Below are 17,070 nucleotides of genomic sequence, written 5' to 3'. Positions count from 1 at the left end.
CATCAGCAAAGAGGGAGAGTTTGACCTCTCTGCTCTCATTTGGATGCCCTTTATTTTCTTGTCTTGCCTAATTGTATTGGCTAGAACTTCCAGCACTATGTTGAATAGTAAAGGTGACAGAGGACAACCTTGTCTGGTTCCAGTTCAGAAAAGCTTTCAGTTTTACTCCATTCAGTAAAATATTAGCTGTGGGTTTGTCATAGATAGTTTCAATCAGTTTTAGAAATGTGCCACCTATGCCTATACTCTTCAGTGTTCTAACTAGAAAAGGATGCTGGATTTTATCAAATGCTTTTTCTGCATCTGTTGAGAGGATCATATGTTCTTTATTTTTGCCTCTGTTAATATGGTGGATAACGTTTATGGACTTGCGTATGTTAAACCAGCCTTGCATCCCTGGGATGAAACCTACTTGATCATGATGTATGACTTTTGATGATAAGCTGTAATCTATTGGCAAGGATTTTGTTGAGAATTTTTGCATCTATATTCATTAGTGAAATTGGTCTAAAGTTCTCTCTTTTAGTTAGGTCTTTTCCTGGTTTTGGTGTCAGGGTGATATTATTTATTTTAAGAGACAGAGTCTCACTTTATCACAGCTCACAGCAACCTCCAACTCCTAGGCTTAAGAAATTCTCTTGCCTCAGCCTCCCGAGTAGCTGGGACTACAAGCACCCACCAGAACACCCAGTTATTTTTTTGTTGCAGTTTGGCCAAGGCTGGGTTTGAACCCGCTACCCTCAGGAAAGGGGCTAGCGCCCTACTCACTGAGCCACAGGCACTGGCCAATTTACAATCATTTTATTTTTATTTTTTTGAGACAGAGTATCACTTTCTGGCATCACTGTAGCTCACAGCAACCTCAAACTCCTGGGCTTCTGTGATCCTCTTGACTAGGCCACCAGATTAGCTGGGACTACATGCATCTGCAAAGCCTCGCTAATTTTTTTTTTCCTGTTTTCTAATTTTAATAGGGACAGAGTCACACTCTTGATCAGGCTGGTCTTTACTCGTGAGCTCAAGCAATCCACTCGCGTCGGGCTCTCAGAGTACTAGGATTATAGGTATAAGCCACTGTGCCTGGCCTGATTACCATCCTTTAAAACATTTTGACACTTGTTTCATGATCCAGAACCTGATCAACTTTAATGCACTGTTTCATATGCACTTAAAAAAAAAAAAAATGTGTATTCTGGCTCAGTGCCAATAGCTCAGCCGTTAGGGCGCCAGCCAAATACACCAAGGCTGAACCTGGCCCAGGCCTGCTGCAAACAAAGACAACTGCAACAAAAAAATAGCCCAGGCTACACCTTGAAATAACGTAATCATAGTGATGAAGACCAGATTAGTGGTCACCAGGGGTTAGGGATAAGGGGCAAGAGGTAGGTGGCTATAAACACCTGTACTTTGTGGTGGCAGTTACACAAATCCACACATGATAAAACTGCATAGAGCTATAAACACATGCATACTAACACACTAAAAGAAACCCATTAAGTGTGTCTAGCGAGTTTTGAGTTGTTACCCTTCCCTATTTTTATTTTTCTGAGATAGAGTCTCATTTTGTCACCCTAGGTAGAGTGCCGTGACATCATAGCTCACAGCAACCTCCAACTGATGGGCTAAAGTGATCCTTTTGCCTCGGCCTCCTGAGTAGCTGGGACTACAGGCACCTGCCACAATGCTGGCTATTTTTTAAGAGACGGGGTCTTGCTTTTGCTCAGGCTGGTCTTGAATTCTTGAGTTCAAGAAAATTCATCCCTCTTAGCCTCCCAGAGTTTTAGGAGTACAGGCATGAGCCACATTGCCCAGCCCCCTCCCTGTTTTGTAAAAGAAAAATATTTAAAAATCTTTTACCTGTGATACAGTTGGACAGGCCTTCTCTTGTCAAATCAATTATAGAAGCACGTTTCTTCTGTACAGTCTGAAAATTTGTTTAAGAAAATATTTTTGCCTGAACAGCTAAAAACGTTTTAAAATGAAACACATGTAATTTTAATAACATTTAGAACCTAGAGATTGAACATTCTCCAAATCCCTTATGGTTTAACTCTACCATTAAACCAAAGCTCTTATAAAAGACTATATGGTTTCTGAGAATATGACTATGTAAAGTCTAAACGAATTTGGTAAATGAGTATGGTTGTGAAATCAGTCCATCATTAGCTGTCTGCCTTCAGTTTGTAAGATGAACTGGAACCTGGTTAGGCTAACTAGTCAGACATTAATTTCTCAGAGAATGAATCTCCTAAGAATGAATGACAAAAGTAAATCATCCAACATGTAGCAAACACTAACACTAAAGTTCCCAGGACTAACATATTTAAGGAAATAGTATTGAAAGATAGTATTACACACCATAACTTCAGTCTCAGCACTAGGTGAATTGTTGGAATTTCCCAATGTAATTGTTCTAATATCTGAAAGAAAATTATTAAAATATGAATAAATTTGATAAGTTTATTAAACTATTAAATTATTTATGGGCTTTGTAATATATAAATGCTAAAACCCAAGAATGGGATGCTAATTATATAATTATAAATTATAAAGTAACTTGGATACTCCTAATTATATAATCATAAAAAGTAACTCAATTGATTTTACCTATTCCAAAGATTGACAATAGAGTTTATAAAAAAGGTTTGTAAGCTAATTTTTTTCTCCTCTTTACAACTGTATTAGTAACTTTTGTGAAATCTATCTCAAAATTATATTAGCATTTGAGAAAATATTCTTGAAAATGAATACTTTTCGTTATTCACAGCATCCTCGGAATAAATTGCCTGACATAGTTAAGGAAAGATCACTCTTCCTGGAAACACCAGGAAACCTCAAATGTATGTTTAACATCATTAGTAACAGGAGGCACCTGTGGCTCAATCGGTAAGGCGCCAGCCCCATATACCGAGGGTGGCGGGTTCAAACTCGGCCCCGGCTGAACTACAACCAAAAAATAGCTGGGCGTTGTGGTGGGCGCTTGTAGTCCCAGCTACTCGGGAGGCTGAGGCAAGAGAATCACTTAAGCCCAGGAGTTGGAGGTTGCTGTGAGCTGTGATGCCACAGTACTTTACTGAGGGCCATAAAGTGAGACTCTGTCTCCACAAAAAAAAACAAAAACAAAAAACACATCATTAGTAACGCTATGATTCACAATTTTAATAGTCCTAACTGTGGGGACAATTAAGTAGCTATATAAGTGGAGATAAAGCTTTTGGAAATTAAGATGCAAACACTACAATATAATAAAAAAAATGAAATGGAAACAGAAGTATGGATGTGAAATTCTGAGCTAAACAAGATAGTATTTTAAGATAGAGAAAACTTATCATTGGAAATTTAAAGTTAAAAAATTGTCAATATAATAAGATACAAACTCTAAAAAGGAACAAAGTATCATAAAAAAACAAGAGTTAAAAAAATAAAGACAATAAAGAATAAATAAACTTAAATCTCAAGCAGACTATGAGATAACCTTTTTTTTTTTTTAAATTTTAACAAAGTCTCACTTTGTTGTCCTTGGTAGAGTGCTGTGGCATTACAGTTCACAGCAACCTCCAGCTCTTGGAGGTTAGGCTTAGCCGATTTTCTTGCCTCAGCCTCCTGAGTAGCTGGGACTACACGCCAGCTATTTTTTGTTGTTGTTGTTGTTGCAATTTGGCCAGGGCCGGGTTCGAACCTACCAACCTTGGTATATGGGGCCGGCACCCTACTCACTGAGCCACAGGCACCACCCAAGATAACTTAACAGGTAAAACATAAAGATACAAAACTCAAACTACCACTACCACCAACAGAAGGCCAGGAAAAGGAATTAAAAATAGTGTACATGAAAACAAAGTAGTTTTACAATTTGCTAAGTCACTAAACACAGGAAAGAAATAACAGGTCATAAAGTTAAAAAAAAAAGTCAATTATCTTAAGAAATCATCTATTTAGGTAATATTAATCAGGATATAAATTAAAACATTTTTGAAAATAGACAAAAATTTTGATTAGAAGATACTGTTCTTTATTTTAAACAAACACTGATTTAAGACTTTCTAATTTGACAGATTATATTCTAATCAACTTAAGATACCTGTTGGATTTGATGTAATTGGAGGTGTCAAATTAGGACTTTCCACAGAAATCAACATAACATCATCATTGTTACTGAAATAATAAAAAAATTTAAAACAAAAATAAACTAAACATGTAATATCAGTCATGGACATGTAATTAGTGGTTAGAGTTCCTTTAACTTAACATTTCTTAACATGTTTTATTGAGCAACTGTGGGAGAAAATGGCAATCATAAAATCAAATCCTATCTTGGCTGCTAGAATTTTGATTGGGATTACATTAAATGTATTAAAAAAAAACTCTAAGTATTACCAATTCAATGATATGACCAATAACAGAACCATAAAACTTAGTAGGGATCTATTCACAGTAAACCCAACTACATAACGTACAAATATATAACAGACATAAATGTAGAAAATATGCAAATACCACTTAAACACATAAACTTGCCTTTATAAAACATATAACTGAAAGAAATCCATTAAGATATTTAAAGAAACATTGAATCTTGAAGATTAAAGACTATAATAAATCCATAAAAAATAACTGTCACTACCCCGTATTATATCACTACAATAGCAATATCTCCCAGATTATGAGCCAGATCATCTTCTGCTACCATTTAAACCCTGACTCCACTTTTGTCATTTTCCTATTTCAAGTTATAATTTTGCTGAGAAAATCTTGAGACAAATTTCATTAACCTCATGAAAGGTTGGGCAAGATGGCTCATGCCTGTAATCCTAGCCCTCTGGGAGGCCAAGATGGGTGAATTGCCTGAACTCATGGGTTCAAGACGACCAGCAGGAGCAAAAGTGAGACCCCCATCTCTAAAAATAGCCAGGCGTTGTGGCAGGTACTTATAGTCCCAGTTATTTGGAAGCTGAGACAAGAGTTTGAGGTTGCTGTGAGCTATGATGCTACTGCACTCTACCGAGGGTGACAAAGTTAAGACTGTGTCTTAAAAAAAAAAAAAGATACATAAATTTTCTAGAAATAATTATACCATGTGTTGAAAATCTTTTTCCTATTAAATTACTATGGCATGCTTGTTGTAAACCAACAGACTACATGTGTATTCTTTAGTCTGTCCACCATCCCTATGTCAACACCATTGTAACTACAGCTTTATAGTAAATTTCGTTCTTTTATACATTGTTTTCATGGTCTAAGCCAGATCATTCATTGATTTTCATTTAAGTTTTTAATCGGTTTGTTACTTTCTACCAAAAACCCTGCTAGGATTTTGATTGGGATCACATTAAATGTATAAGAACAATTTGGGGTGAAATGAAATCTTAACAATAAATTTTCTGACTCACAAAAGTTGCATATCTCACCATTTATTTAGGTTTGTTTTAACTTCTTCAATAATATCTTGTTAGTTTTTTTTTTTTTGAGACAGAGTCTCACTTTGTTGCTCTCAGTAGAATGCCGTAGCGTCACAGCTCATAGCAAACTCCAGCTCTAGGGCTAGGGCGATTCTCTTGCCTCAGCCTCCCAGAGTTCCTGGGACTACAGGTGTCCGCACAATGCCTGGCTATTTTTGTTGCAGTTGGCACTGCAGTTTTAGCTGGCCAGGGTCGGGTTCGAACTTGTCACCCTTGGTATATTGGGCCGGTGCACTACCCACTAAGCCACAGGTACTGCCCATCTTGTTAGGTTTTCAATGTATCTTAGTGTTTTCCTAAGTCTATCATGTTCTCTGATGGTACTGTAAATGATATTATTTCTTAATTTCAAATTCTGGCTCAGCGCCTGTAGCACAAGTGGCTAAGGCGCCAGCCACATACATCAGAGCTGGTGGGTTCGATTTCAGCCTGACCCTGCCAAACAATGACGACTACAACCAAAAAGTAACCAGGCGTTGTAGTGGGTGCCTGTAGTCCCAGCTACTTGGGAGGCTAAGGCAAGAGAATCGCTTGAGCCCAGGAGTTGGAAATTGCTGTGAGCTGTGATGCCAAGGCACCCTACCCAGGGCGATAGCTTGAGACTTAGTCTCAAAAAAAAAAAAAAGAAAGAAAAAATTTCAAATTCTAATTGATGTTGCCTGTACTCAAAAATACTAGAAAGAAATAGCATGATATATATATGTATATAAAATCATATATATACATATACACAATTTATGAAAACAAAAATATTTCCTATGCACCAATATATATGTGAAAATTCTGACATTCTACATTACTTTGAATAGATCCAAATTTCTATCTAGGACTATTTTCTTTTTGCCTAAAGAATTTCCTTTAAAATTTCTTATAGTGCAGGTCAGTTGATACATTCTCTTTTAGTTTAAAAAAAAAGCCTGTTTTCAGGCTGGGTTGGTGGATCACACCCGTAATCCCAGCACTTTGGGAGGGCGAGGCAGGTGGATTGCCTAAACTCAGGAGTTTAAGACCAGCCGGAGTAAGAGTGAGACCCTGTCTCTAAAAAATAGGTAGGGGCCTGTAGTCCCAGCTACTTGGGAGGCTGAGGCAAGAGGATCACTTGAGCCCAAGAATTTGAGGTTGCTTTGGGCTTTACGCCATAGCACTCTACTAAGGGCAACGAAGTAAGACTGTCTCAAAATAAATAAATAAATAAATAAATAAATAAATAAATAAATAAATGCCAGTTTTCTCTCTGCATTTTTGAAAGGTATTTTCAATGGGTGTAGCATTTTGAATGGACAATTTTTCTTTCAATATTTTAGAGATACCTCTCCATCTCAGTATCTTACAGATGTCTTCTAGTTTGCACGGCTTATATATAGTAAGTAGTCTGAGGCCATTCTTATTTTTTGCTCCTTTCTATGTGATGTGTTTTTTTTTGCTCCCTGGTTACTTTGGAAGATTTTCTATTCCTCACTAACTTTCAGGAATCTGTTATGATGTGCCTTTGTATGGCTTTATAATTTTCTGTTTGGGAACTTTTACCTTTTCTTCACATTTTTGGGTTTCTAGTCTATATCAAATGTGGAAAAACCTCAGACATTGTATCTTCAAACATCAAACCCTGTTTTAGCCCTAGTGTTAAGCCTTAGTGACATCCCAGTAATATACATATTAAACTGCTGCTACCGTCTTAGCCTTAGTGATATCCCAGTAATACGCATATTAAACTGCTGCTCCCATCTTAGCCTTAGTGATAGATATCCCAGTAATATACATATTAAAGTGTCTGATTCTGTTCTATAGGTTTCTGATGCTCTGTTCATTATTACATTACTCTTTTCTTTTTTTTGAAATTTTAGGTTTTTCTTTTTTTGTTTGAGACAGAGTTTTACTCCGTTGCCCAGGCTAGAATGCCATGGCATGAGCCTAGCTCACAGCAAGCTCAAATTCCTGGGTTCAGATGATCCTCCTGCCTCAACCTCCCAAGTAAAGGGGACCGCAGGCGCCCATCACGATGCCTGGTTGATTTTTTCTACGTTTAGTAGAGACAGGGTCTTGTACTTGCTCCACCTGAGCTCAAACCATCTTTCTGCCTTGGTCTCCTGAATGCTAGGATTACAGATGTGAGACACTGTGCTAGCATTCTTTGTTTTAGTTTGAACAGTGTCCATTCCCATTTCACTGATCTATCAAAAACACTAATTGGCTGGGCGCCCATAGCTCAGTGGTTAGGGTACCGGCCACATGCACTGGGGCTGATGGGTTTGAATCTGGCCCGGGCCTGCTAAACAAACCAACAAAAAAAGAGCCAGGTGTTGTGGAGAGCACCTATTGTCCCAGCTACTTGGGAGGCTGAGGCAAGAGAAATTGATCAAGCCCAGGAGTTTGAGGTTGTTGTGAGCTGTGATGCCATGCCGTACTACTGGGCATGACAGGACAACAAAAAACAAAACTCTATCTCAAAAAGAAAAAAAAAAAAAAAGTCTAATGCGAACACAGTTATCACACCTAATAATTTTAAAAAATAAAAATAAAAATCACTAATTACTATTGTTAATTCTATTCACTCAACTTTTCAAATTAATGTCTTTTCATTCATGCAAGCTTATTTCATTTCATCTATAAGTTTAACTTTTGAGTCTTTTATTTATTCCATTTCTCTCATGTACATGTTTTCCTCCATACTGTGGAACATATTGAGGCATGTGTGACACTAGCTCTGTTTGGGCTATCTCCATCACTGCCCTTTGACCTGGAAAATGCCCCCAGACAGCAGGCTGGAACAATGTAGGGCTCAGTTCACTTCTCTTGGGGATAATCCTGAGCTGTTCAAAAATCTCTAGACACAATCCGTTTCTTTTTAATTTTTGAGTTGTTTATGGCAAAACGTCAGTTCCTGTTAACGCTTCATGGGGAGAAACACAATATTTCCGTGTATTTTTATTTTGTGGAATGAATTGTTTTCCAGGCACTTTTTTTTTTTTTTATTTTTTGAGACAGTATCAAGCTGTCGCCCTGGGTAGAGTCCTGTAGTGTCACAGTTCATAGCAACCTCAAACTCTTGGGCTTAAGTGATTCCCTTGCCTTGGTCCCCCAAGTAGCTGAGACTACAGATGCCTGCCACAACACCCAGCTATTTCTGTGTTGCAGTTGTCATTGTTGCTTTAGCAGGACGAGCCGGGTTCCAATCCACCAGCCTGGGTGTTTGTGGCCAGCGCCCTACACACTGAGGACAGGTGCCACCCAGGCACATTTTCAAATGCAGAATTCAAAAAATTTTTTGATATCAAATTTATTGGTGGGGTAGACAATGGAAGGTTGTTTGGTAGGTAGAAAGTAAGTTGCTTTAGTGATACAGGTACTGCAGGCCCTGACTTCACCATAGTATGTCAGTGCAGGAAAATTGCACTTGTACAACTCATGAATACATACAACAAAAATGAGAAGAAATTTAAAAATTTATCAATAATATTCTAACATTGGGGCAGCGCCTGTGGCTCAAGGAGTAGGGCGCTGGTCCCATATGCCGGAGGTGGCAGGTTCAAACCCAGCCCCGGCCAAAAAAAAAAAAAGAAAAAAAAAATAATATTCTAACATTTGCCATAACTTCTACCAAAGAAACAAAGTATTTAGAGCTAAATTTTATTAAGAACATTCTTTTAGGCTTGTTCAGTGTTGCTCAGTGGTTAGGACACCGGCCACGTACACCAACGCAGGCAGGTTCGAACCCAGCCTTGGCCTGCTAACAAATGACAACTGCAACAAAAAAATAGCAGGGCACTGTGGCGGGCACCTGTAGTCCCAGCTACTTGGGAGGGTAAGGCAAGAGAATTGCTGAAGCCCAAGATTTTGAGGTCATTGTGAGCTGTGATGCCATGCCATTATACTGAGGGTGACATAGTGAGACTGTCTCAGAAAAAAAAGGCAGAGACGAGATGGCTGACTGAAGCCAGCTTTCCACAGAGGCTCCCGTCCAGTAGGAGAGTTAAAGGATGGAAATTTAGCAAGTAACCTGGCGAATTAGAGCTGCTCCAAGAGACAAGGTTGAAGAACGCACATCAACCCTGCTGAGGCGAGCTGCGTCCCCAAGGATACAAACAAAAGGTACAAAATCTATCACCAAGCGGACAGGAGTCCCCTGAGAACAGCTCGGAGTACCCCATAAACAAATGAACAGAGTTCAAAAGTTCTCCCATTATACTCCATGGGAGAGACCCTCTAAAAACTGGACCTACTTCCCCTAAAAGGGTGCCATGGTACTCTCCTGCTAGGCATAAAACTGTGTAAAACGGTACATATTCTCGACCTGCAATTCTGAGCTCCCAGCACTTCCCTCCACTCTTACTCTGAGGTCTGGAGGCCTGTGCCCCAGAGCACAGATTCTTGGGTGATTTCACGAGGGGTGTCTTCAGGGCCTGGACTGCAGCTGGTCAGTGCTGATTCTGCAGCACCGGAGTGAGGAGAGGACAATCGGCTGAGAGGGAACCACGCCAGAGTGGTGGTGCCCTGAGGAGCACAGCAGCAGCTGTTCTTGGCAACAACAGGACTCACACCCGGATATTCCGGAGTCACACCCTCTGTCTCTCTGGGCAACCAGAGGAGGCCAGGCATTTTCTCAGGTGGCAACCCCAGCGGAAGAGCGCGGGGAATAGAAAACGCATGCGCAAAGCCGGGAGATTCCCAAGGCGGGGCTGACCCAGAGGACCGCTTTACCGAGCCTAAGATGTACCTGGTCCCCAGGGGAACATCAGCCTAAACAAAGGAGGGCAGGTAGAGGCTGGAACTGACAGGTAACCGTGCTGCGAATACAAACTACACCTGAGACCGTACAGCAGCACAGACAGGGCCTGAGGCACAGGTTCTGAGAACTCAAAACAGCTTGTCTTCTGCAGGGGAATTTAGCAGGGACAGGAACAAATTCCCGCAAAGTTGTTCTGTTCTGTCAGTACCATCAATCAGGGGCAAGGCTGGAAATGAGTGAACAGCCCCAGCCTCCAGAGGTTGTCAGGCTTCACCTCCCCCTGCTGGATAGTGGCAGGAAGCAGCAGCCTAGCTGAGCAGACACAGATCTCCTTGTGATTCAGGCGGGTGCAAATCCCTGGAGTATCTGCTCATTGGAGGCAACTGGGTCAAAGCCCTGCGGGGTTATCAGTGACTGGGTGTGACAGAGGTGCAAGGTGGGTAAGGGGCATCAACCTTCTCACACTAATCTATTTGCTGGGTGGGACCTCCTGACTTCACAGTGCATGGGAGCAAGTCATATTTGAGTTGTCAGCAGACCCCTGAGATCTAGTCGCCAGAGACCTTTTAAACTCTCCGACCTAAGACAGGTGCTGACTGAGACAACTGATTTGGACATTTTGAACTGAGTCAATCGCCCGAGGACTATCCAAGTGGTGCCCTGGGTGTGTGGTTGTGGGAAAGTTTCATTTTTTTCCAATTGTTACCTGTGGGGTGTGGAGTGACTTAATTCCTGGTATTTCTCCACAGCTGAGACTTCAACCCAGAGTAACTGTTTCACTAGGGTCGGACAGAGACCAGATGAAAACAAGACAGAGGCACTTAGACCCACCACACCAAACAGGTCCCACGTTCCTCAGGCCATAGCACTGTATGGGACCTCGGCAAGCTCCAGGAGAAAAGTCAAACGATGTAAAATAATCATGGGGCGGAATAAGCGAAAAAACTCTGGCAACATGAATAACCACAGTAGTTCAACCCCCTCAAGGAAAGAGATGGCAGATATAACTGAAGATCCCATTCATAAACAGATAGCCAAGATGTCAGAAATCGAATTCAGAATTTGGATTGCAAACAAGATTAATAGAATAGAGGAAAATTTGGAATTAGAAATTTGAGGAACAATTCAAAAGTTGGAATTAAAAAATTGAGGAGAAATTCAAAAGTTGACTCAAGAATTCAACGAATTTAAAGACAAAACCATCAAAGATTCTGACACATTGAAGCAAGAATTTGCAGTTCTCAAAGATCTGAAAAATACAGTAGAATCCCTCAGTAACAGAGTGCAGCAAGCAGAAGAAAGGATTTATGACATTGAAGACAAAGCTTTTGAATGCTCCCAAACTCTCAAAGAGGAAGAGAAATGGAGACCAAAAACAGATCATTCTCTCAAAGAGCTCTGGAATAATTTGAAGAAGGCTAATATCCACCTCACTGGAATCGCTGAAAGCAATGAAGTGGCTTCGCAAGGAATTAAGGCCCTGCTCCATGAAATTATGAAAGAGAATTTTCCAGACATGCCAAGAGATTCTGAAATTCAGATAGCAGACAGTTTCAGAACCCCAGCACGACTCAAACCGAATAAGCCATCCCCCGGGCACATCATAATTAACTTTACTAAAGTTAATATGAAGGAGAAAATTCTGAAAGTAGTCAGACCTAAGAAAACCATTACCTACAAAGGGAAGAATATTAGAATGACTGCAGATTTCTCTGCTGAAACTTTTCAAGCTAGAAGAGGGTGGTCTTTTAATCTCCTAAAACAAATAACTTTCAACCACGGATCCTCCATCAGCTAAACTGAGTTTCATTTATGATGGAGAAATTAAATACTTTAATGACATTCACATGTTGAAGAAATTTGCCATAACCAAACCAGCTCTTCAGGATATTCTCAGACCTATCCTCCATAATGACCAGCCCAATCGTCTACGACAAAAGTAAACTCATTCAGAAACTTTTGATCAAACTCCAGTTCCAAAGTGGCGAAAGGATTTAAAAAGTCCACTGAACTTGCAAAAAACTCAATACCCCAAATTTTACCAGACTCATCAATGTTCTCCATTAATGTGAATGGCTTAAACTGTCCCCTAAAGAGGCACAGGTTGGCTAAGTGGATAAAAAAACTCAGGCCAGATATTTGCTGCATACAAGAATCACATTTGACCTTAAAAGATAAATATAGATTCTGGGTGAAAGGATGGTCGTCCATATTTCAGGCAAATGGTAATCAGAAAAAAGCAGGTGTTGCAATTCTATTTGCAGATACAATACGCTTTAAAGCAGAAAAAGTAAAAAAGAATAAGACTGGTCACTTTATATTTGTTAAGGGTAATACTCAATATAATGAGATTTTAATTATTAATATTTATGCACCCAACCAGAATGCAACTCAATTTATAAGAGAAACTCTAATAGACATGAGCAACTTGATTTCCTCCAGCTCCATAATAGTTGGAGATTTCAACACTCCTTTGGCAGTGTTGGATAGATCCTCCAATAAGAAGCCAAGCAAAAAAATTTTAGATTTAAACCTAACTATCCAACATTTGGATTTAGCAGACATTTACAGAACATTTCATCCCAACAAAACTGAATACACATACTTATCGGCCCACGGAACATACTCCAAAATCGATCACATCTTAGGTCACAAGTCTAACCTCAGTAAATTTAAAGAAACAAATTATTCCTTGCATCTTGTCGGACCACCATGGAATAAAAGTTGAACTCGGTAACAACAGGAATCTGCATACTCATACAAAAACATGGAAGTCAAAAAACCTCATGCTGAATGAAAGCTGGGTCATAGATGAGATTAAGAAGGAAAATGCCAAATTTTTGGAATGACAATGAAGGTAAGAATTATCAGAACCTCTGGGAAATTTATAGCACTGCAAGCCTTCCTCAAGCGAAGGGAAAGAGAGGAAGTTAACAACTTCATGGCACATTTCAAGCAACCGGAAAAGGAAGAACATTCCAACCCCAAACCCAGTAGAAGAAAAGAAATAACCAAAATTAGAGCAGAATTAAATGAAATTGAAAACAAAAGAATTATACAACAGATCAATAAATCAAAATGTTGGTTTTTTGAAAAGGTCAACAAAATAGATAAACCTTTGGCTAACCTAAGCAGGAAAAAAAGAGTAAAATCTCTTAATGTCATCAATCAGAAATGACAAAGACGAAATAACAACAGACTTCTCAGAAATTCAAAAAATCCTTAATGAATATTATAAGAAACTTTATTCTCAGAAATATGAAAATCTGAAGGAAACCAACCAATATTTGGAAGCAGGTCACCTTCCAAGACTTAGCCAGAATCAAGTGAAAATGTTGAACAGGCCTGTATCAAGTTCTGAAATAGCATCAACCATACGAAATCTCCCTAAAAAGAAAAGTCCGGGACCAGATGGCTTCACGTCAGAATTTGACGAAATCTTTAATGAGGAACCTATATTACTCAACCTGTTCCAAAATATAGAAAAGTAAGGAAGACTACCCAACACGTTCTATGAAGAAAACATCATTCTGATCCCCAAACCAGGAAAAGACCCAACAAGAAAAGAAAATTATAGACCAATATCACTAATGAATATAGATGCAAAAATATTCAACAAGATCCTAACAAACAGAATCCAGCAACACATCAAATAAATTACACATCATGACCAAGTCGGTTTTATCCCAGGGTCTCAAGGCTGGTTCAATATATGTAAATCTGTAAATATAATTCAGCACATAAATTAAAAAACAAAGACCATATGATTCTCTCAATTGATGCAGTAAAAGCTTTTGATAATGTCCAGCATCCCTTCATGATCAGAACACTTAAGAAAATTGGTATAGAAGGGACATTTTTTAAACTGATAAAGGCCATCTACAGCAAACCCACAGCCAATATCGTCTTGAATGGAGTTAAATTGAAATCATTTCCACTCAGATCAGGAACCAGACAAGGCTGCCCATTGTCTCCACTGCTCTTTAACATTGTAATGGAAGTTTTAGCCATCACAATTAGGGAAGAAAAGGTGATCAAGGGTATCCATATAGGGTCAGAAGAGATCAAACTTTTACTCTTCGCAGATGATATGATTGTATGTCTGGAAAACACCACGGATTCTAATACAAAACTCTTAGAAGTGATCAAAAAATACAGCAGCATCTCAGGTTACAAAATCAACATTGATAAATTGGTAGCCTTTATATATACCAAGAATAGTCAAGCTGAAAAAACAGTTAAGGACTCTATTCCATTCACAGTAGTGCCAAAGAAGATGAAATATTTGGGAGTTTATCTAACAAAGGACGTGAAAGATCTCTATAAAGAGAACTATGAAACTAAGAAAAGAAATAGCTGAAAATGTTAACAAATGGAAAAAACATACCATGCTCATGGCTGGGAAGAATCAACATTGTTAAAATGTCCATATTACTCAAAGTAATATACAATTTTAATGCAATCCCTATTAAAACTCCACTGTCATACTTTAAAGATCTTGAAAAAATAATACTTTGTTTAATATGGAATCAGAAAAAACCTCAAATAGACAAGACATTACTGAGAAAAAAAAAACAAAGCAGGAGGAATCATGCTACCAGACCTCAGACTATACCATAAATCGATAATGATCAAAACAGTATGGTATTGGCACAAAAACACAGAGGTAGATGTATGGAACAGAATAGAGAACCAAGAGATGAATCCAGATACTTACCGTTATTTGATTTTTGACAAGTCAATTAAAAACATTCGGTACGGAAAAGATTCCCTATTTAACAAATGGTGCTGGGTGAACTGGCTGGCAACTTGTAGAAGACTGAAACTGGACCCACATCTTTCACCATTAACTAAGATACACTCTCACTGGATTAAAGATTTAAATTTAAGACATGAAACTATAAAAATACTAGAAGAGATTGCAGGGAAAACCCTTGAAGAAATCAGTCAGGGCGAGTATTTTATGAGGAGGACCCCCCCGGGCAATTGAAGCAGCTTCAAAACTACATTACTGGGACCTGATCAAACTAAAAAGCTTCTACACAGCCAAGAACACAGTAAGTAAAGCAAGCAGACAGCCCTCAGAATGGGAGAAGATATTTGCAGATTGTGTCTCTGACAAAGGTTTAATAACCAGAATCCACAGAGATCTCAAACGTATAAGCAAGAAAAGAACAAGTGATCCCATTGCAGGCTGGGCAAGGGACTTGAAAAGAAACTTCCCTGAAGAGGACAGGTGCATGGCCTACAGACATATGAAAAAATGCTCATCATCCTTAATCATCAGAGAAATGCAAATCAAAACTACTTTGAGATATCATCTAACTCCAGTAAGATTAAGATTAGCCCATATCACAAAATCCCAAGACCAGAGATGTTGGCTTGGATTTGGAGAAAAGGGAACACTTCTACACTGCTGGTGGGAATGCAAATTAATACATTCCTTTTGGAAAGGTGTTTGGAGAACACTTAGAGATCTAAAAATAAACCTGCCATTCGATCCTATAATTCCTCTACCAGGTATATACCCAGAAGACCCAAAATCACATTATAACAAAGATATCTGTACCAGAATGTTTATTGCAGCCCAATTCATAATTGCTAAGTCATGGAAAAAGCCCAAGTGCCCATCGATCCACAAATGAATTAATAAATTGTGGTATATGTACACCATGGAATATGCAGCCTTCAAGAAAGATGGAGACTTTACCTCTTTCATGTTTACATGGATGGAGCTGTAACATATTCTTCTTAGCAAAGTATCTCAAGAATGGAAGAAAAAGTATCCAATGTACTCAGCCCTACTATGAAACTAATTTAAGGCTTTCATATGAAAGCTATAACCCAGTTATAATCTAAGACTATAGGGAAGGGGGAGAGGAGGTGTGGGAGGGGGGAGAATGGGTGGATGGAGGGTGCTTGGTGGGATTATACCTACAGTGCATCTTACAAGGGTATATGTGAAACTTAGTAAATGTAGAATATAAATTTGTTAACACAATAACTAAGAAAATGCCAGGAAGGCTATGTTAACCAGTCAACCAGTCAAATATGTCAAACAGTCTATAAAACCAGTGTATGGTGCTCCATGATCGCATTAATGTACACAGCTATGATTTAATAAAACAAAAAAATTTAAGTAACTCTTTCAGAGATTTATATTATAATAAATATCCTTTATCAATCTCAAAAGTCTTCATTTAATTTTTCTCTTCTTTAGTTTCTGCTATAACACTTCAAAATGCAATGCTACTTAGGAGTATAAGAAACTATACAGAAAGACTTGAAAAAGTAGGATGGGATTTTTGGTAGTCTTTTTTTTGTTTGTTTGAGACAGTCTCACTCAGTTGCTCTGGGGTTGAATGCCGTGGCATCATAGGTTAAGTAACCCCAAACTCTTGGGCTCAAGCGATTCTCATGTTTCTGCCTCCCAAGTAACTAAGACTAAGGTGCCTGTCACAACATCCAACTATTTTTAGAGATGAGGTCTCACTCTTGGTCAGGGTGGTCTAAAACTACTGAGCTCAAGCCTCCCAGAGTGCTAGGATTATAGGCATAAGCCACTGTACCTGGCCTGATTTTTGGTAGTCTTATTAAGATTTGGGACCCATGAACACAGAGAACCCTTGGAGAACACTCGTCTTTCAGAGGAATTCCATGGAGGACTATGTCTTAGAGCCCAAAGTGAACTAGATTAGGTTTTCAGACCCTACTGCATCTGCCAATCAGAGGAAAAGATGAACCTTTCTATAGCAAGACGGTATCATTCAGAGCCTCAACGATTTTTTAGACATTATCCAGAGAGCTAACAGAACCAAATAACTAAAAATTGAAGGAAAAAAGAAAACCCAAGAGAAACAGATGCACAAGTGACTTAAATACTGG

At 38.9% G+C, this 17,070-nt stretch overlaps 1 protein-coding gene across 6 annotated transcripts in view; it reads right to left on the bottom strand.

Moving 5' to 3' along the window:
* ATF7IP2 (activating transcription factor 7 interacting protein 2) overlaps window positions 1-17,070 on the bottom strand; it is a 243,054-nt gene that overhangs the window by 184,728 nt on the left and 41,256 nt on the right. For 4 of the 6 annotated variants that reach the window (XM_053556334.1, XM_053556333.1, XM_053556336.1 and 1 more), the window contains exons 7-9: window positions 4,082-4,155; window positions 2,359-2,420; window positions 1,858-1,924 (exon numbers count right to left, since the gene is read on the bottom strand). The exons of 1 other annotated variant lie outside the window; for it this stretch is intronic. In XM_053556334.1, coding sequence (XP_053412309.1) covers window positions 1,858-1,924; window positions 2,359-2,420; window positions 4,082-4,155 — 203 coding nt within the window. The remainder of the gene's footprint in view (window positions 1-1,857; window positions 1,925-2,358; window positions 2,421-4,081; window positions 4,156-17,070) is intronic. One more of the 6 variants, XM_053556335.1, reaches the window with a different exon arrangement.

Source organism: Nycticebus coucang, chromosome 12 (assembly GCF_027406575.1).
Source record: "Nycticebus coucang isolate mNycCou1 chromosome 12, mNycCou1.pri, whole genome shotgun sequence".
Taxonomy (NCBI): Eukaryota; Metazoa; Chordata; class Mammalia; order Primates; family Lorisidae; genus Nycticebus; species Nycticebus coucang.
This window is presented reverse-complemented; position numbering and strand designations above follow the sequence as displayed.